Genomic DNA, 21,691 nt, shown 5'->3' on the forward strand with positions numbered 1-21,691 from the left:
TCACTGTGTGTCTGACCTCCTGACAGCACTGACCCATCACTGTGTGTCTGACCTCCTGACAGCACTGGCCCATCACTGTGTGACTGACTGATCCCGTGACAGTACTGACCCATCATTCTGTGTCTGTACACCTCAACACTGACATCTCTGACCAATTTACCAACAAATTGAAGGAGAAGGAGACCGAAGGTAGTTACGTTAAATGTTACTGACAAATTTTTCTTTCATTATTTTCTTCGCTCTCCTCCTGAAGCTGTGGTTTCCCATTGGACACCAGTTCTACGAGCATCAGCCTCCCCTCAGTACCTCCATCAAATGGCCTTACTTCATGTGTGGGCATTGACAGTGAGTGTCGGCAATCTATTCTACCTGGGAGGGAGTCACGGCTGATTCAGTCCATGCTGGTCATTGGAGAACGACCAAGAATGAGAACATGGGCTGAATCCCCCCCCTCCCCAACTCAGAGGCACTGAGACACCCCAACTAAGAGTGAAGCCGGGACTGTAGCAGCAATCAGATCAAATGGAAGCTTGGATCAGAGACAAGTGGAAAGCTTTCTTGTTGGCTGGGTATGTCCACCACCCGAAGTGGTGTTCTTTCAATAAGAACAGAATGTCTCGGGTTCAATCCCTCGTTTGTGTTGAGTTAGTTAACTTTGAGCCAGGGTAGCAGTTGGGGGTGTTTCAATTGTCCTCAGTACCCCTGAGCTAGGGAGGGGAAAATGAGCCAGTGTCCCTGCTCCCAATCGCTATCAGGTACCGACTGCTGGAATGCTGGGTGAGGACAAGATCGGGCTGAGCCATGATGCTCTCCAAAGTCAAATAGCATGCTGACACTCACTAGCTAGAACCACAAATGAAGAATGGCCATTTGGAGGAGGAACTGGAAAACTGGAGATGGCACCCGTGCTAGTGGACCCCAACAGGAGTCAGACCCTCGGAGGGGGCACAATCGATGTAGAAGATGCTGAAAGCTTTGTAACTCTCCTGCTGTTCAATCTACTTTTCACAGTTAAAACAACAACCGCAGGGGATGATCTCTGACCTCGCAATGCAGCGAGAATCAATGGACCGAGAATCAACGGAGCGAGAATCAACGGAGCGAGAATCAACGGAGCGAGAATCAACGGAGCGAGAATCAACGGAGCGAGAATCAACGGGATGAGAATCAATGGTGTGAGAATCAATGGTGTGAGAATCAATGGACCGAGAATCAATGGACCGAGAATCAATGGACCAAGAATCAATGGACCGAGAATCAATGGACCAAGAGTCAATGGAGTGAAAATCAATGGAGCGAGAAATAATGGAGCGAGAATTAATGGAGCGAGAAATAATGGAGCGAGAATTAATGGAGTGAGAATTAATGGAGCGAGAATCAATGGAGCGAGAAATAATGGAGCGAGAAATAATGGAGCGAGAATTAATGGAGTGAGAATTAATGGAGCGAGAAATAATGGAGCGAGAATTAATGGAGTGAGAATTAATGGAGCGAGAAATAATGGAGCGAGAATTAATGGAGTGAGAATTAATGGAGCGAGAATCAATGGAGCGAGAATCAATGGAGCGAGAAATAATGGAGCGAGAATTAATGGAGTGAGAATTAATGGAGTGAGAATTAATGGAGCGAGAAATAATGGAGTGAGAATTAATGGAGTGAGAATTAATGGAGCGAGAATCAATGGAGCGAGAATCAATGGAGCGAGAAATAATGGAGCGAGAATTAATGGAGTGAGAATTAATGGAGTGAGAATTAATGGAGCGAGAAATAATGGAGTGAGAATTAATGGAGTGAGAATTAATGGAGTGAGAATTAATGGAGTGAGAATTAATGGAGCGAGAAATAATGGAGTGAGAATTAATGGAGTGAGAATTAATGGAGTGAGAAATAATGGAGCGAGAATTAATGGAGCGAGAATTAATGGAGCGAGAATTAATGGAGCGAGAAATAATGGAGCGAGAATTAATGGAGCGAGAAATAATGGAGCGAGAATTAATGGAGCGAGAATTAATGGAGCGAGAAATAATGGAGCGAGAATTAATGGAGCGAGAATCAATGGAGCGAGAAATAATGGAGCGAGAATTAATGGAGCGAGAATTAATGGAGCGAGAATCAATGGAGCGAGAAATAATGGAGCGAGAATTAATGGAGCGAGAATTAATGGAGTGAGAATCAATGGAGCGAGAAATAATGGAGCGAGAATTAATGGAGCGAGAATTAATGGAGTGAGAATCAATGGAGCGAGAAATAATGGAGCGAGAATTAATGGAGTGAGAATTAATGGAGTGAGAATTAATGGAGCGAGAATTAATGGAGTGAGAATTAATGGAGTGAGAATCAATGGAGCGAGAATTAATGGAGTGAGAATTAATGGAGTGAGAATCAATGGAGCGAGAAATAATGGAGTGAGAATTAATGGAGCGAGAATTAATGGAGCGAGAAATAATGGAGCGAGAATTAATGGAGTGAGAATTAATGGAGTGAGAATTAATGGAGCGAGAATTAATGGAGTGAGAATTAATGGAGTGAGAATCAATGGAGCGAGAAATAATGGAGTGAGAATTAATGGAGCGAGAATTAATGGAGCGAGAATTAATGGAGTGAGAATCAATGGAGCGAGAATTAATGGAGCGAGAATTAATGGAGTGAGAATTAATGGAGCGAGAATTAATGGAGCGAGAATTAATGGAGCGAGAATTAATGGAGCGAGAATTAATGGAGTGAGAATTAATGGAGTGAGAATCAATGGAGCGAGAAATAATGGAGCGAGAATTAATGGAGCGAGAATTAATGGAGCGAGAATCAATGGAGCGAGAATTAATGGAGTGAGAATTAATGGAGCGAGAATTAATGGAGCGAGAATCAATGGAGCGAGAATTAATGGAGTGAGAATTAATGGAGCGAGAATTAATGGAGCGAGAATTAATGGAGCGAGAATTAATGGAGCGAGAATCAATGGAGCGAGAAATAATGGAGCGAGAAATAATGGAGCGAGAATCAATGGAGCGAGAAATAATGGAGCGAGAAATAATGGAGCGAGAATCAATGGAGCGAGAATCAATGGAGCGAGAAATAATGGAGCGAGAATCAATGGAGCGAGAAATAATGGCACACTTGGTCCACGTGATCTCCAAGACTGGTTTCGATGGCCTGAAGGGGTCGGAGAGGAATCTTCCAGAGTATGTTTTCCTTTATTGGCCCTGGTTTTTTCTTTGTTTTTTTTTGCCCCTCCCAGGAGATTACATGGCTGTGGGAGTGGCTGGGACATGGGGGTTGGGAAGAAATATTTAGTCAAGATGCTCCAGCCTGTGTGGGACAGGCTTGATGGACCATCTGGTCTTCTCCTGTCCGTCAATATCCTATAATTGTATTGTATGTTTGTATAGGCATTTTCGAGAGAGTATGAGGCCTCTGGGCTTTGAAGCAGAGGTGAACAGAGCAATAGTTGCCTCATTCTGATCATTTCTGTTTCAAATAAATTAAGAAAAATGCAATCTGACTGCATGACTATAATGTGGTTTTAATAGATGATTTTCTGCTGGATATTACTGTATATTTTATTCAAATCTTTAACCTGCGAGGATTTCAATGATGTATTATATGAATTAATTCTTTATTAAGAACGATTTGCATAATTTACATAAGATTGTGCTATTCTTCATGATTCTCGCCGAGGGAAATTTGGGACCTCCCAAAAAAGAGAGCTAGCATCACACGGCGAAGAATTACAAGGTCAGTGTTCACCTGTCAGAGTATATGAAGTGCCGCTAATTCCCAGCCCATAGTTAAACGCTCTGGGTTTCGAATTACATCAGATTATATAAAATTAACTGCTTGAAGGACAAATGTCGAATTCGGTAATTGCTACTTAATTGTGGGATATATCATGGATTTAAATCTTTAATTTCTTTCATCTTTTCCAGTTCATTCGAAACTCTTAATGGCCTAGAAATTGGTGGACATCGCGCTCATTTTGCAGGCGGAGAATGGGCGCTGAAGGGTCCAAAATGACGACCGGTGCTGTGTGCACATCCCACATCAAAAGTGCGCCTCCCGCCATATTGGTAAAGGCAGAAAAAGAGGCGTACAGGGCCTGCGCAATGCAAATTGGGGGTCTAACGCCTGTTTCAGGCCCCCTTTGTAAAACTGGGCTGCCCTGAACCCAGCCAGTGCTGAGCATGCTGCGTTCAGGAAAATCAGGTCTACAAATGGCCTACCCAGTGATCCCTTAAAGGGACCACTGCAGGCCGCCACCAAAAAGGTAAGTTTGTTAATGAATACTTATCTGAATCTGGAGCCAGGAAGTGCAGGAGTGCTCCTCCCAGCCCCACTGCAGTGCCGAAAACCGTTGTTGGCCCCCACTCAGTCCCTACCGATCGCTTCCCCACCTCACCCGATTACCTCCTGCCCCTCCCAGGACCTAACCTTGGGCCTATTGTTGGCGATGCAGTGGCCTGAATTCCAATGCTGATTTACCGGCAAGCTATCTGGGGAAGCTCAGCATGTGTCCGCAGCTCGTCGGTCTCATTTAAAATGAGGTCCAAGGCCCAATATCGGGCGTGCCTTGGGCCTACCTGTCCTGGGACAGGTATCATTCCCCGTGCTCTGTTCGTGCCAGCAAACCAATTTCTAGGCCAATATCTTTTCACCTTCCTGTTCCTGCTGAGTTTCTCTCGAGCAGAACAGCGAGTGTAGGAGAGGAGAGGGGACACTAAACCCCCCCCCCCACCAGTGTGAAGGAGTGAGCGTGGGAGAGGGGGCCCGAACACCTCCCTACGCTCAGTGTGAAGGAGTGAGCGTGGGAGAGGAGAGGGGGCCCTGATTTTATTTTTATGCACTGTAGTCAGGTTTTCCGACCTGTAGGTATTGCTAGTGAACCTTTATTACTCAAGCATCTCCCGCACTGCACCTGGTTTTCCTTTTCCATCGAATTACTTAGAAATTAGAAATATGCCATTCGGCCCATCCAGTTTGTTTTGGTGTTTATCCTCCACACCAGCAGTATCCTAATCCCATGTACCTGCAGAGGTCCCATGTCCCTTTTCCTTCAACCATTTATCTAACCTATACTTAAGGTTGACATGGTCTCTGCTTCAATCACTAACCCCATAGTCTCACAATCCCCTGTATCAATTGATTTCTCCTGCTCTCTGTGCTAAATTTCATACATTTAAATTTAAATCAATTCTTATTGTTCGAGAGCCTCAACCACTGAGAAGTGGACAAAGGACACCAGCTCCATTTTATATCGTGCGATAGTTTCACTTCAATCATTTTGTCACAATATACGCTGAGTGTTTTATCATATAGACTGTGTGTTATTGCACCATATAGACTGACAGTTATAATATAGATTGTGTGTTATTGCACCATATAGACTGACAGTTATAATATAGACTGTGGGTTGTTGTTCCATATAGACTGACAGTTATAATATAGACAGTGTGTTATTGCAGCATATAGACTGACAGTTATAATATAGACTGTGTGTTATTGCACCATATAGACTGACAGTTATAATACAGACTGTGGGTTATTGTTCCATATAGACTGACAGTTATAATATAGACTGTGGGTTATTGTTCCATATAGACTGACAGTTATAATATAGACTGTGGGTTATTGTTCCATATAGACTGACAGTTATAATATAGACTGTGGGTTATTGTTCCATATACACTGACAGTTATAATATAGACTGTGTTATTGCAGCATATTTACTGACAGTTATAATATAGACACTGTGTTATTGCAACATACATACTGACAGTTATAGTATACATTGAAAGTGCTGTCAATGGTTGTGCTGAGATATACTGATGTGTATTCAGTGTTGTTCTATGATAAATATGTTGTTGATGTCGATGGAGAGAGAAACCGAATGCCACCCTTGTACTGTACAGATTGATCACCTGTTCTGTACAATAAAGTCTGTCGTGTATACTCAACTGTCTCGTGCTTACCAGAAGCGTGTTGCTGTGAACCATAGAAGGAAGGAGGTTAACTAACATGCAAGCCTCATACTTGTGGTTTATGATGGCTTCTGGGACCCTGGGGCTCTGGGCTGTGTTCGGATCACTGCTGTACATTTCCCTCCTGGTAACTAATGATCCTCTATTTAACCAACACATCAGATATCAGTAGTAGGACTCTCTCACTGCCAGACAACAGCCGTGGAAAGATTTTGCTTGGATTACAGTAAGCATAAAACAGCACTGCTCGTTTTTTAATTCTCGGAATATGGGTGTCGCTGGCGAGGCGGGCATTTATTGCCCGTCACTAATTGCCCTTGAGAAGGTGGTGGTGGCCCTTCTTCTTGAACCGCTGCAGTCCGTGCGATGAAGGTTCTCCCACAGTGCTGTTGGGTAGGGGAGTTTCCGGATTTTGACCCAGCGACAATAAAGGAACGGCCAATATATGTCCAAGTCGGGATGGTGTGTGACTTGGAGGGGAACTTGGAGGTGACGGTGTTCCCATACACCTGCTGCCCACGTCCTTCCAGGTGGTGGGGGTCGTGGGTTTGGGAGGTGAAGAAACCTTGATGACTTGCTGCAGTGCATCCTGTAGATAGTACACACTGCAGCCACGGTGGTGGAGGGAGTGGGTGTTTAGGGTGGAGGATGGGCTGCCAATAAAGCGGACTGTTGATACACCCCACATGGCAGGCGAGACATGAGCTGAATTTGATGGCAGAGATTAACTCAACATTTTTGGCAGGTAACAAACGTGCAAGTTCCAAAAGACATTCAGTACTCAAAAGGGTTAATCTTCACCGTTTCATTTCAGTGATTTGTGTCAGAGGCAAAATACTTGCTTTGGGTGTTATTTTTTTAATTTTTCTCCCTTTGCCCCTGAAGGTGCTGACTCTTGCTGGGGGAGAAATCCAAAAGGCTTCAGTCACCCAACAGTACCTTGTCTCAGTGGCCTTGTGTGATCAGTTGAGCCTGGTCCTGCCTTGAACTAACACCCACGCACATGCAGACTTCCAGTAGCGGGTCACTATTTAGCGATCAAGAGCGAGAACCCGGGTAGATTGTTCGCTCCATAGCCCAGAGACACTCAGGCCAATTGTGGCCTCCCAACTGCTGCCCGGGCTGAGATCGGTTAAATAAGCATTTGGCCAGGAATTAAACCAGATGCTCTGTGGCGCACAGGGCCATCGAGAGGCTCTGCTGTAATTACAATAACAACAAAAGCCTAAAGTATTTCATTTATTCGCCACTAAATGTAACAGTTGATTACTTCACTGGGGAGCCACATGCTGTTAGACCCTTCTCATTCTGAATGTTGGTTCAAAAAAAATGATCAATCATTTAACAGGCAGCATCTGCTGAGCAAGGCTGGGCAATCTGCTGTATGAGTGCAAATTCATTTCCTTGCTTCATAGAATCATAGAATGATACAGCACAGAAGCAGGTCATTCATCCCATCATGCCTGTGCCAGCTCTTTTGAAAGAGCTGTCCAATTACTCCCGCACCCCAGCTCTTTCCCCATAGCCCTGCAAATTTTACTCCTTCAAGTATTTATCCAATTCCCTTTTGAAAGTTATTATTGATCTGTGTCCACCGCCCTTTCAGACCGTGCATTCCAGATCACAACAACTCGCTGTGTAAAAGTTTTATTCCTCATGTCGCCTCTGGTTCTTTTGCCAATTTTCTTAAATCTGTCTCCTCTGGTTACTGACCCTTCAGCCACTGGAAACAATTTCTCCTTATTTACTCTGTCAAAACCCTTCATGATTTTGAACACCTCTATCAAATCTCCCCTTAGCCTTCTCTGTTCTAAGGAGAACAATCCCAGCTTCTCCAGTCTCTCCACAAAACTGAAGTCCCTCATCCCTGGTACCATTCTAGTAAATCTCCTCTGCACTCTCTCTAAGGTCTTGACATCCTTCATAAAGTGTGGTGGCCAGAATTGGCCACAATACTCCAGCTGGTGCCTAACCAGTGTTTTATTAAGGTTTAGCATAACTTCCATGCTTTTGTACTCTATGCCTCTATTTATAAAGCCAAGACTGTAAGCCTTCTCAACTTGTCCTGCCACCTTCAAAGATTTATGTACGTTCACTCCCAGATCTCTCTGTTCCTGCACCCCCTTTAAAATTTTAAATTAACATTTAGTTTATATTGTCTCTCCTCATTCTTCCCACCAAAATGTATCACTTCACACTTCCCTGCATTAAATTTCATCTGCCATGTGTCTGGCCCATTTCACCAGTCTGTCCATGTCCTCCTGAAGTCTGGTACTATCCTTCTCACTGCTTAGTACATTTCTGAGTTTCGTGTCATCTGCAAACTTTGAAATCATACCTTGTATACCCAAGTCCAAGTCATTAATATATATCAAAAAGAACAGTGGTCCTAATACTGACCCCTGGGGAATACCACTGTATACTTCCATCCAGTCTGAAAAACAACCGTTCACCACTACTCTCTGCTTTCTGTCCATTAGTCATTTTTGTATCCATGCAGCCACTGCCCCTTTAATCCCATGGGCTTCTTGTCACAAGGTGAAAGCAGCTCCCTTGTGTTGACTTCTCCGCTGCCAATATCGCCTTGTGTCAGTTGAGATGATAACTTCTACTTTCCAATGAGATGCCATTCTTGCATTCCTTCACTCGCCCTCTCCCGGGGGGTGACAGGTTTAGTTGCCGAGGTCATCGAAATAAGGGATGATCAAGATGCCCATGTCAGGTAGATTAGCTCCACCTATAGTCCCCCGACCAGGCATCTCAGACCCCGTCTCAGGGAGAGCAGTAAGGCACTTCCATTGTCACAGTCCCTGTGATAGAATCTCAGCTCAGGAACATAGGAACAGGAAGAGGCCAGTCAGCATCTCGAGCCTGCTTTGCCATTCAATTAGATCAAGGCTAACCAAAGCTCAACTCCATTTACCCACCTTGGTTCCATATCCCTTGATATCCTTACCTAACAAAAATCTATCAATCCCAGTCTTGAGAGCTCCACTTGTCTCTCAGCATCCACAGCCTTTTGCGCAGAGAATTCCAGATTTCTATTTACCCTCTGTGCAAAAAAAGTGCTTCCTGATTTCCCTCCTAAATGGCCCAGCTGTAATTTTAAGATGATGGGTCCGTAATCGCTCCTCGCGGAGAGGCAACGCTCACCGCAGCTCATGCGAATTAAATTAACTAGAATACTTACTGTGAGCTCCGTGGCCTCGAATTGCATGAATTTGAACTTTAAAAAAAATGTACGCTATCAACGCAGCCTCTGAGCAGCGTGAGTTGCCGCGCGGCTGGACAAGTGTGTGAGGAGAAGACACGCCCACAAAATCTGTCAGGAAGAGAAGTCCCGCCCACAGATTCAGGCTGCATTGCTCAAGCAGGCGAGCAGACTTCATTCATTTAAAGTTATATTCTGAATGTCATTGTAAATAAAAAATGTAATTTTTTTTTATAATCAAAAAAATAATTGAACTAAATTGAAGAGACAGAAGGGAAAAGTAAAAAAAAATTAAGTTTTTAATTTTAAAAAAATTTAATGACCAAAAACGATTAAAATAAGGTGTAATGAGACTCCTCATTTTTAAAAGTTAATTTTTAGTTGTTTGGCCGTCATTAAGACTTTCCGCACTGTTAAAACTTAGTTTCGACCTGGTATTTTTAAGCGTAACTGTTTGGTGGCATAATTTGTTACTTTCCAGCTGGGCCGATAAGCAAGTTGGCGACTTTCCAATGATTTCTCTGATTGCAGCGTGCGATGGCCCTTTAATTCGAAGCTGTCACATCGTCGGCGAACCACTAGGAGCAAGTTCACGATTTCCATGTTTCACTGCGCATGTGCAAACGCGGGAACTTTCTCCTTCGATTCGCCGCTAAAAACGGAGAGCGCCGTTGAGCTCCTCCGTTATTTCAGGAGCAATTTCTGGCCCACAGCCACCTCATTCTTGATTCCCCCATCAGAGGAAATAGTTTCTGTGTATCTATCCTATCGAATCCTTTTAAACACTCCTTTTAACATTTTAAACACTTTTCATCACTGAAACCGACAGAATCTAAAAGAAGCTGTCCCACTCTAACCAGCAGCCTGCTGATGCCTCCCTGCTGAGAGAGATACTTTGATCAAAATCATTGCCCAAGCTCTGCTTGGTGCTGTGGCCCAGTTAACAACTTGCTAGGATTTGTACAGAAATGAGGAGGGTAGGAAGTTTCTCACTATTTCTCATCTGGGTCACTCTAATGTCCCTCAGCAAAGGGAACCTCCATAGTCTGGCCTACACATGACTCCAGCCCCACAACACCTGGCCTCTTAGGTGGCCTCGCAGGCCTCTCAGTTGCAAAAAGAAAGCAGCCCAGCACTAGCCTCTCAGCCCAATGAGGGATGGGCAATAAATGCCAGCCTTGCCAACGTTGACCACAACCCGAGAACAAATAACAATTAAAAATAAACTCTGGCCCATTGTACTTGAGAACTTGGACAGACGCTCAGGGCCCTGCTGACCTAATCTCTGTCGTCATCCAATAGGAGGTGTGTCACAGCAGCTCACGGAGACTGAAGCTGCTTTCTCTCTGTGACAGCGCCTTCGAGCGTGAATCTGCTGCACTATCATGCAGCCTACACTCACCGCCCGTTTCCTTGTTTCGCTTCTCACTTCAGTGTTGTCTCTCCCTCTCCTGAAGGCACTGAGCAACGGATGACCACAGCACCTCACCCATTGAGCCTAGACAGTGAGCATTGACAGAAGAGGCACTTGTCCTCTGCCCATGTCTTCAGGCACTTCCCACCATGGGGTTGTTGGACAGTAGTCAGGAACTCTACTACACTGAGGCCAATTGTGGGATCCCAACTACGGTTCCAGCAGAGATCACCAAACCCAGCACGGACCAGGCACGGAATCTAGGACTTTCCTGGTCAGCATGGCTCAGTCCCACACTGGATGGGCTTACTAACACGGCTAATTTTAAGCGTTAGTCCTACCCCACAGGAGATGAACTGGTACCTGTACAGGCTGACAGCAGGGTTTGCTTTCGCAGAGCATCGGAATCTCACTGTGCTTCCTTCCAGGACGGGCTGCGGCTCCACAGTCAGGTTCACCAGAGGTGGGTCTACAGGGAGAAAAGGAAGAAAAGAGGTAGAGTGATGTTCCATACTGTAGCTCTCACTCTCGGAATTAGTGTGTTGGCAAAAGCGACTTTCACCCAGCATAGTGAATGCAAAGTCAATTGAAATAGACTGTTAGGTAGCCCAGTAAATGTAGAGTCAGTGGAGTAGACTATTTGGTTAGATAGGAAATGTAGAGTCAGTTGGAAGAGACGACGACAACAACAACAACAACAACAACAACAACAACATTTATATAGCGCCTATAACGTAGGAAAACGTCCCAAGGCTTTTCATAAGAGTACAATCAGACACAAGTTGACACAGTGCCAAAGAAGAAGATATTAGGAAGGGTGACTAAAAGCACGGTCAAAGAGTTGGGTTTTAAGGAGGGTCCTAAAGGAGGTGGCCGCAGACGCGGCTGCCAATGATGAAGCGAAGGGAATGGGGGATGTGTAAGAGGCCAGAGTTGGAGGAACGCAGAGTTCTCGCAGGGCTGGAGGAGATTACAGAAACAGAGAGAAACGAGGCCATGGAGGGATTTGAAAACGAGGATGAGAATTTTAAATTTGTGGACTGGGAGCCAACATAGGTCAGAGAGCATAGGGGTGATGGGTGAACGGGACTTGATGCGAGTTAGGATACTGGCAGCAGAGCTTTTGGATGAGCTGAAGTTTATGGAGGGTGGAGTTGGGAGGCTGGCTATCTATATATACTAACTATTGGTTAGTATGCAAAATGAGAGTTAGTTGGAGTAGACTTTGAGTAAAGTAAGAAACTTGGGGCCGATTTTCATCCATTCTACCAGGCGGGTATGGTTGGGGCCTTGAAATGGGCAACCCAGGTGCTTCCCAGAAAGCGGTGGGATCCTCATGGAGAGCAATGACATCAATAGGACCCTGATGCAACTTTGAAGTATCAGTAAGGGGAGTGTGCACCGTGTAGACTCTGCCCATTGCTAGCTGGCGTTGAGCAGCCTATCCACCGGTCCTTGAAGGAGCCGCTGCAGGCTGCTCAAAAATAGTTAAAAGAACAGGATTGCAAATGATTTTTGGTGGGTCAGGAGACCCTCCATGGCCTTCCATCGAGATCGCCTCCCTTCACCTTTAATTTCCCAGGACAAGCGGGACTCCATGGTGAAGCCGTTGAATTTTCGACCAACAATTTGGCAATCTGCTTGGACCCCCCCTCCTGCCTGATGAAAGTGGTCACATGAAAATCAACCTCATGGATTCAGTTGGAATGGATTGTATAGTGGAACAGGAAATCCGGACTTGGTTGAAGTCGGCTGTTGAGTAATGCAGGGAATGGAGAATCAGTTGGGTAGATCATTGGGCAATGTAGGAAACATGGGGATAAATTTTAACATAACGGCGGGGTCTCAGCAGGTGGGGGGTTGGGGACAATATGCGAGTAGGAAACCAGGAAAAAATTTTCGTGCATTTTCTTGAGCGATCGCAACTCAATTGAAGGCCCTGTTGGCTAGGGGCTGCAGGACGTCTCCTCTTTGTACTAAGCCAGTAACCGTAACTGGTGACCTCCGGTCAACAGCCCTTAACGTGACTTCCGGCTTTCGTGTCTCCAAGCTCCGCAGCGGGCGCACTGCGTACCCGAATGACATGCTGGGAACTGGAGTATTTAAAGTGACATTGCAACCATGGATTTTGAGGGAGAAAGAAGCAATTTAAAGAAATGGAACAACAAAGGACAAAGGCAGCACCCTGTTTTAGCGACTCCTCACTTGAGTTGCTACTGGCCGGTGTGAGGAGCAGGAGGGAAGTCCTATACCTGGGGGAGAGGAGGAAGTACCAAAAAGGCCTGACTTGAGGTGGCAGAGGAGCTGAGCAGCAGGAACACCGTGGGAAGGTCGTGAGTGAAATACAGGAAGCGCTTTAATGACCTAACCAGGTCAGAAAAAGTGAGTAAGTGAGTACAGTTATTGATTCGCCTATATCCTGTGGTGTACATCTCACCCCTCTCCACCTCCTCTCACTCTGTCTTGCCAAGCCTACTCCATCACATCACTCCTCACACCCACTTAAGTCTCATTATTAACTTATCTTCACTTTCTGTGCACTTCTTCACCTCCCCATTTGTGAACTCACCACTCCCACTCCCACTCACCCCAGTCCTGATGCAATGTCATGAGTCACACTCTGGTACATCTCTTTCATGGGCCGTCTCACTCAAAGCAATGCATCCATCGGGTGACCCTGTCACCCTCACTCACTCACACGTCTGTTCTTTCTCCCCTTGTAGAAGAGAGCACAAAATGCACAGGAGAGGAGTAGGACTGGAGTGGGGGCCACCACAAATAGTGGCCCTGGCAGAGGCGGAGGAGGAGGTGTTGGACCTCAGCCAGATGCAGGAATGCCTGGCTGTCGGAGATGCCGAGACTGGCGCCTTGCAAACATCTGGTAACAGAATTTACCATCCCTCACACGCAATGTGGATCGATGTTATCAATGATTGGCCTCTTGGACATCTCAGGATGCACATCGCAACATCACTTCTGTGATGATTCTTCATATTGCTGTATGTTCCCTTCCAGCGCCTTCAAGGATTGTTGAAGAGATCACGACTGGGACAAGGGCGATTCCTGAGAGGAGCTCCCAGCCTCTGAGGGCGCACCGTCATATCTTAGCGAACCATGCACCAGCGCAGATTCTCACACCTCAGTGGGTACTATTAGAGGGTTAGTTGGGTTGTCACCTGTTGATGCACCACACACAAGTGAGCATGAGCAGACACTGGTGGCAGGGGCAGCTGTGGAGAGTCCGCATCGGTGGGCGCACTCCTCTCCAAGCTCCGCACAGATGCTGAACCCCGGGGGCCATCCTTTGAAAGGAAAATGATCGAGGTACAGATGCACTGCGAGGTACTGGAAGATGTGCCATGCACACTCTCCACAATAGCGGGGAGGATGGAGGAGTCCACCTCCAGCATTAGTGGACTGGTGGCACGAGTAAGTGCAGGAATGTCCACGATGGAGAGAATGGCAGCCTCCAATGAGCTTCAAGTGAGTCCATTCAGGTCCTGACAACGGTCGTGTGGAATCAGGGTGACCAACATTCTGCCGCCTTAAACAGGCAGAGAGATACATTAGAAGTGGCCTTACAAGGCGTCACACATGTCCTCCAAACTGTTGTCTAGCAGAGTGGTAGGAGTGATGTGGCCCTGGTCCAGGCGAGGGATGATGGAAAAAGGGGACAAGGAAGTGGAAGATCCCCCAGATTGATCCAGGCACCTGAAGCTCATCTTGAGCATTCCAATGGCTTGTTCAATGACAGACCTGGTGGTGATGTGACCTTCGTTGTACTGCTGCTGTGCCTCGCTGGTGGGGTTTCTCACAGGTGTCATGAGCCACGTCTACAGCGGGTATCCCTTCTCTCCGAGGAACCAGCCCTTAAATCTGTTTTGTGCGTGGAAGAGGGCCAGGATGTTGGACTCGTGCAGAATGAAGGAATCATGGCAGCTGCCAGGGAATTTGGCACACATCTGCAGAAACCTCTTCCGGTGGTCGCAAACCAGCTGTGCATTGATGGAATAATATCCCTTTCAGTTGCTGAACAGTCCTGGCTCATATGGAGGTGCTCGGATTGTCTCATGTGTGCAATCAATTGCACTCTGGACCCGTGGGAAGCCAGCCAGAGAATGGAAAACTACTGCCCTCTCAGTCTGGCTGATATCGTCGATGGGGAAGTTGATGTAGTCGGGTGCCTTGGCAAACAAACCATCCATCACCTGTCGTATACACTTATGGGCAGACGACGGAGAGACCCTGGAGATGTCACCAGTGGCGCCCTGGAAGGATCCAGAGGCAAAGAAGTTGAGGGCAGTGGTGACTTTAACTGCGAAGGGCAATGCGATGCCACCAGGCCCAGTCGGGAGCAGCTCTACATGAAGAAGCACGCAGGCATCTGCGACCACCTGGTGACTCAATCTGAGCCTTCGGAGGCACTGTTCCTCAGAGAGGTCCAGGAATCTCAGCCTCTGACTATAGACCCTTTCACACGGGTAGTGCCTCCTGCGACCTCGGTCTCTCCATTGTTCCCCTCTCTGCTATTCTGCAGGTCCCTGTGACGCACCTCTGTCTTGTGGAGCTTCAACTCCCAGAACTGCACGCCGTGCCTGCCACGGATGGTGATGTGCCTCCTCCTCAGATGCACTGCTGAATACAATCATTGCGCCCCCCCCATCCTGATGGTGTCATTTTGAGGGGGTTCAAAATGTAGGTAAATATATTTCAACAGAAGGGGCATGATTTTAGCCTGGAGTCGGGTGGGGGGTGGGGGGTGGGGGGTGGAATTCCTGATGCAAAACCCGCAATTTCGGGTTTCCGGGATGTCCTTACGATTTTGATGTAAGGACGTTGTTTTTCGTTTACAGGTTTCCTGCCATCTGGGGGTTGTCGGTCATCGGGGGTGTAGATTGTTGGTAGTATCGGTTGGTGTAGATTGTTGGTAGTATCGGTTGGTGTAGATTGTGGGGTAGTATCGGTTGGTGTAGATTGTTGGTAGTATCGGTTGGTGTAGATTGTTGGTAGTATCGGTTGGTGCAGATTGTTGGTAGTATCGGTTGGTGTAGATTGTGGGGTAGTATCGGTTGGTGTAGATTGTGGGGTAGTATCGGTTGGTGTAGATTGTTGGTAGTATCGGTTGGTGTAGATTGTGGGGTAGTATCGGTTGGTGTAGATTGTGGGGTAGTATCGGTTGGTGTAGATTGTTGGATAGTATCGGTTGGTGTAGATTGTGGGGTAGTATCGGTTGGTGTAGATTGTTGGTAGTATCGGTTGGTGTAGATTGTTGGATAGTATCGGTTGGTGTAGATTGTTGGTAGTATCGGTTGGTGTAGATTGTTGGTAGTATCGGTTGGTGTAGATTGTTGGTAGTATCGGTTGGTGTAGATTGTTGGTAGTATCGGTTGGTGCAGATTGTTGGTAGTATCGGTTGGTGTAGATTGTTGGTAGTATCGGTTGGTGCAGATTGTTGGATAGTATCGGTTGGTGCAGATTGTTGGATAGTATCGGTTGGTGTAGATTGTTGGGTAGTATCGGTTGGTGTAGATTGTTGGATAGTATCGGTTGGTGTAGATTGTTGGATAGTATCGGTTGGTGTAGATTGTTGGTAGTATCGGTTGGTGTAGATTGTTGGGTAGTATCGGTTGGTGTAGATTGTTGGTAGTATCGGTTGGTGTAGATTGTTGGTAGTATCGGTTGGTGTAGATTGTGGGGTAGTTTCGGTTGGTGTAGATTGTTGGTAGTATCGGTTGGTGTAGATTGTGGGGTAGTATCGGTTGGTGTAGATTGTTGGTAGTATCGGTTGGTGGAGATTGTTGGGTAGTATCGGTTGGTGTAGATTGTTGGATAGTATCGGTTGGTGTAGATTGTTGGATAGTATCGGTTGGTGTAGATTGTTGGTGGTATCGGTTGGTGTAGATTGTTGGTAGTATCGGTTGGTGGAGATTGTTGGGTAGTATCGGTTGGTGTAGATTGTTGGATAGTATCGGTTGGTGTAGATTGTTGGTAGTATCGGTTGGTGTAGATTGTTGGACAGTATCGGTTGGTGTAGATTGTTGGATAGTATCGGTTGGTGTAGATTGTTGGATAGTATCCGTTGGTGTAGATTGTTGGATAGTATCGGTTGGTGTAGATTGTGGGATAGTATCGGTTGGTGTAGATTGTTGGATAGTATCGGTTGGTGTAGATTGTTGGATAGTATCGGTTGGTGTAGATTGTTGGTAGTATCGGTTGGTGTAGATTGTTGGATAGTATCGGTTGGTGTAGATTGTTGGTAGTATCGGTTGGTGTAGATTGTTGGATAGTATCGGTTGGTGTAGATTGTTGGATAGTATCGGTTGGTGTACATTGTTGGATAGTATCGGTTGGTGTAGATTGTGGGATAGTATCGGTTGGTGTAGATTGTTGGATAGTATCGGTTGGTGTAGATTGTTGGATAGTATCGGTTGGTGTAGATTGTTGGATAGTATCGGTTGGTGTAGATTGTTGATAGTATCGGTTGGTGTAGATTGTTGGATAGTATCGGTTGGTGTAGATTGTTGGTAGTATCGGTTGGTGTAGATTGTTGGATAGTATCGGTTGGTGTAGATTGTGGGGTAGTATCGGTTGGTGTAGATTGTTGGATAGTATCGGTTGGTGTAGATTGTTGGATAGTATCGGTTGGTGTAGATTGATGGATAGTATCGGTTGGTGTAGATTGTTGGATAGTATCGGTTGGTGTAGATTGTGGGGTAGTATCGGTTGGTGTAGATTGTTGGATAGTATCGGTTGGTGTAGATTGTTGGATAGTATCGGTTGGTGTAGATTGATGGATAGTATCGGTTGGTGTAGATTGTTGGTAGTATCGGTTGGTGTAGATTGTTGGTAGTATCGGTTGGTGTAGATTGTGGGGTAGTATCGGTTGGTGTAGATTGTTGGTAGTATCGGTTGGTGTAGATTGTTGGTAGTATCGGTTGGTGTAGATTGTGGGGTAGTATCGGTTGGTGTAGATTGTTGGTAGTATCGGTTGGTGTAGATTGTGGGGTAGTATCAGTTGGTGTAGATTGTTGGATAGTATCGGTTGGTGTAGATTGTGGGGTAGTATCGGTTGGTGTAGATTGTTGGTAGTATCGGTTGGTGTAGATTGTTGGATAGTATCGGTTGGTGTAGATTGTTGGTAGTATCGGTTGGTGTAGATTGTTGGATAGTATCGGTTGGTGTAGATTGTTGGTAGTATCGGTTGGTGTAGTTTGTTGGTAGTATCGGTTGGTGTCGATTGTTGGGTAGTATCGGTTGGTGCAGATTGTTGGTAGTATCGGTTGGTGTAGATTGTTGGATAGTATCGGTTGGTGTAGATTGTTGGATAGTATCGGTTGGTGTAGATTGTTGGATAGTATCGGTTGGTGTAGATTGTTGGGTAGTATCGGTTGGTGTAGATTGTTGGACAGTATCGGTTGGTGTAGATTGTTGGATAGTATCGGTTGGTGTAGATTGTTGGTAGTATCGGTTGGTGTAGATTGTTGGATAGTATCGGTTGGTGTAGATTGTTGGTAGTATCGGTTGGTGTAGATTGTTGGATAGTATCGGTTGGTGTAGATTGTTGGTAGTATCGGTTGGTGTAGATTGTTGGTAGTATCGGTTGGTGTAGATTGTGGGGTAGTTTCGGTTGGTGTAGATTGTTGGTAGTATCGGTTGGTGTAGATTGTGGGGTAGTATCGGTTGGTGTAGATTGTTGGTAGTATCGGTTGGTGTAGATTGTTGGTAGTATCGGTTGGTGGAGATTGTTGGGTAGTATCGGTTGGTGTAGATTGTTGGATAGTATCGGTTGGTGTAGATTGTTGGATAGTATCGGTTGGTGTAGATTGTTGGTAGTATCGGTTGGTGTAGATTGTTGGATAGTATCGGTTGGTGTAGATTGTTGGTAGTATCGGTTGGTGTAGATTGTTGGATAGTATCGGTTGGTGTAGATTGTTGGATAGTATCGGTTGGTGCAGATTGTGGGATAGTATCGGTTGGTGTAGATTGTTGGTAGTATCAGTTGGTGTAGATTGTTGGATAGTATCGGTTGGTGTAGATTGTTGGATAGTATCGGTTGGTGTAGATTGTTGGTAGTATCGGTTGGTGTAGATTGTTGGGTAGTATCGGTTGGTGTAGATTGTTGGATAGTATCGGTTGGTGTAGATTGTTGGTAGTATCGGTTGGTGTAGATTGTTGGATAGTATCGGTTGGTGTAGATTGTTGGTAGTATCGGTTGGTGTAGATTGTTGGATAGTATCGGTTGGTGTAGATTGTTGGATAGTATCGGTTGGTGTACATTGTTGGATAGTATCGGTTGGTGTAGATTGTGGGATAGTATCGGTTGGTGTAGATTGTTGGATAGTATCGGTTGGTGTAGATTGTTGGATAGTATCGGTTGGTGTAGATTGTTGGTAGTATCGGTTGGTGTAGATTGTTGGGTAGTATCGGTTGGTGTAGATTGTGGGATAGTATCGGTTGGTGTAGATTGTTGGTAGTATCGGTTGGTGTAGATTGTTGGATAGTATCGGTTGGTGTAGATTGTTGGTAGTATCGGTTGGTGTAGATTGTTGGGTAGTATCGGTTGGTGTAGATTGTTGGATAGTATCGGTTGGTGTAGATTGTTGGATAGTATCGGTTGGTGTAGATTGATGGATAGTATCGGTTGGTGTAGATTGTTGGATAGTATCGGTTGGTGTAGATTGTTGGTAGGATCGGTTGGTGTAGATTGTTGGATAGTATCGGTTGGTGTAGATTGTTGGTAGTATCGGTTGGTGAAGATTGTTGGTAGTATCGGTTGGTGCAGATTGTTGGTAGTATCGGTTGGTGTAGATTGTTGGATAGTATCGGTTGGTGTAGATTGTTGGTAGTATCGGTTGGTGTAGATTGTTGGTAGTATCGGTTGGTGTAGATTGTGGTGTAGTATCGGTTGGTCTAGATTGTTGGTAGTATCGGTTGGTGTAGATTGTTGGATAGTATCGGTTGGTGTACATTGTTGGTAGTATCGGTTGGTGTAGATTGTTGGTAGTATCGGTTGGTGTAGATTGTTGGATAGTATCGGTTGGTGTAGATTGTTGGTAGTATCGGTTGGTGCAGATTGTTGGTAGTATCGGTTGGTGTAGATTGTTGGTAGTATCGGTTGGTGTAGATTGTTGGTAGTATCGATTGGTGCAGATTGTTGGATAGTATCGGTTGGTGTAGATTGTTGGATAGTATCGGTTGGTGTAGATTGTTGGTAGTATCGGTTGGTGTAGATTGTTGGTAGTATCGGTTGGTGTAGATTGTTGGATAGTATCGGTTGGTGTAGATTGTTAGATAGTATCGGTTGGTGTAGATTGTTGGTAGTATCAGTTGGTGTCGATTGTTTGATCGTATCGGTTGGTGTAGATTGTTGGTAGTATCGGTTGGTGTAGATTGTTGGATAGTATCGGTTGGTGTAGATTGTTGGATAGTATCGGTTGGTGTAGATTGTTGGTAGTATCGGTTGGTGTAGATTGTTGGCTAGTATCGGTTGGTGTAGATTGTTGGATAGTATCGGTTGGTGTAGATTGTTGGCAGTATCAGTTGGTGTAGATTGTTGGATAGTATCGGTTGGTGTAGATTGTTGGTAGTATCGGTTGGTGTAGATTGTTGGTAGTATCGGTTGGTGTAGATTGTTGGTAGTATCAGTTGGTGTAGATTGTTGGATAGTATCGGTTGGTGTAGATTGTTGGTAGTATCGGTTGGTGTAGATTGTTGGATGGTATCGGATGGTGTAGATTGTTGGTAGTATCGGTTGGTGTAGATTGTTGGATAGTATCGGTTGGTGTAGATTGTTGGTAGTATCGGTTGGTGTAGATTGTTGGATAGTATCGGTTGGTGTAGATTGTTGGATAGTATCGGTTGGTGTAGATTGTTTGATAGTATCGGTTGGTGTAGATTGTTGGATAGTATCTGTTGGTGTAGATTGTTGGATAGTATCAGTTGGTGTAGATTGTTGGATAGTATCGGTTGGTGTAGATTGTTGGATAGTATCGGTTGGTGTAGATTGTTGGTAGTATCGGTTGGTGTAGATTGTTGGTAGTATCGGTTGGTGTAGATTGTTGGATAGTATCGGTTGGTGCAGATTGTTGGTAGTATCGGTTGGTGTAGATTGTTGGTAGTATCGGTTGGTGTAGATTGTTGGTAGTATCGGTTGGTGTAGATTGTTGGATAGTATCGGTTGGTGCAGATTGTTGGATAGTATCGGTTGGTGTAGATTGTTGGGTAGTATCGGTTGGTGTAGATTGTTGGATAGTATCGGTTGGTGTAGATTGTTGGGTAGTATCGGTTGGTGTAGATTGTTGGATAGTATCGGTTGGTGTAGATTGTTGGATAGTATCGGTTGGTGTAGATTGTTGGTAGTATCGGTTGGTGTAGATTGTTGGTAGTATCTGTTGGTGTAGATTGTTGGGTAGTATCGGTTGGTGTAGATTGTTGGATAGTATCGGTTGGTGTAGATTGTTGGTAGTATCGGTTGGTGTAGATTGTTGGTAGTATCGGTTGGTGTAGATTGTTGGTAGTATCGGTTGGTGTAGATTGTGGGGTAGTTTCGGTTGGTGTAGATTGTTGGTAGTATCGGTTGGTGTAGATTGTGGGGTCGTATCGGTTGGTGTAGATTGTTGGTAGTATCGGTTGGTGTCGATTGTTGGTAGTATCGGTTGGTGGAGATTGTTGGGTAGTATCGGTTGGTGTAGATTGTTGGATAGTATCGGTTGGTGTAGATTGTTGGTAGTATCGGTTGGTGTAGATTGTTGGTAGTATCGGTTGGTGTAGATTGTTGGATAGTATCGGTTGGTGTAGATTGTTGGTAGTATCGGTTGGTGTAGATTGTTGGATAGTATCGGTTGGTGTAGATTGTTGGATAGTATCGGTTGGTGTAGATTGTTGGTAGTATCGGTTGGTGTAGATTGTTGGATAGTATCGGTTGGTGTAGATTGTTGGTAGTATCGGTTGGTGTAGATTGTTGGGTAGTATCGGTTGGTGTAGATTGTTGGATAGTATCGGTTGGTGTAGATTGTTGGTAGTATCGGTTGGTGTAGATTGTTGGATAGTATCGGTTGGTGTAGATTGTTGGGTAGTATCGGTTGGTGTAGATTG

General features: G+C 45.3%; 1 protein-coding gene across 1 annotated transcript in view; it reads right to left on the reverse strand.

Moving 5' to 3' along the window:
• Nucleotides 1-21,691, reverse strand: part of kirrel3a (kirre like nephrin family adhesion molecule 3a) — a 441,035-nt gene that overhangs the window by 63,185 nt on the left and 356,159 nt on the right. Inside the window, exon 6 of the mRNA XM_067970790.1 lies at nt 10,961-11,066. Coding sequence (XP_067826891.1) covers nt 10,961-11,066 — 106 coding nt within the window. The remainder of the gene's footprint in view (nt 1-10,960; nt 11,067-21,691) is intronic.

The sequence above is a fragment of the Heptranchias perlo genome, chromosome 33 (genome assembly GCF_035084215.1).
Source record: "Heptranchias perlo isolate sHepPer1 chromosome 33, sHepPer1.hap1, whole genome shotgun sequence".
NCBI classification, from domain to species: domain Eukaryota; kingdom Metazoa; phylum Chordata; class Chondrichthyes; order Hexanchiformes; family Hexanchidae; genus Heptranchias; species Heptranchias perlo.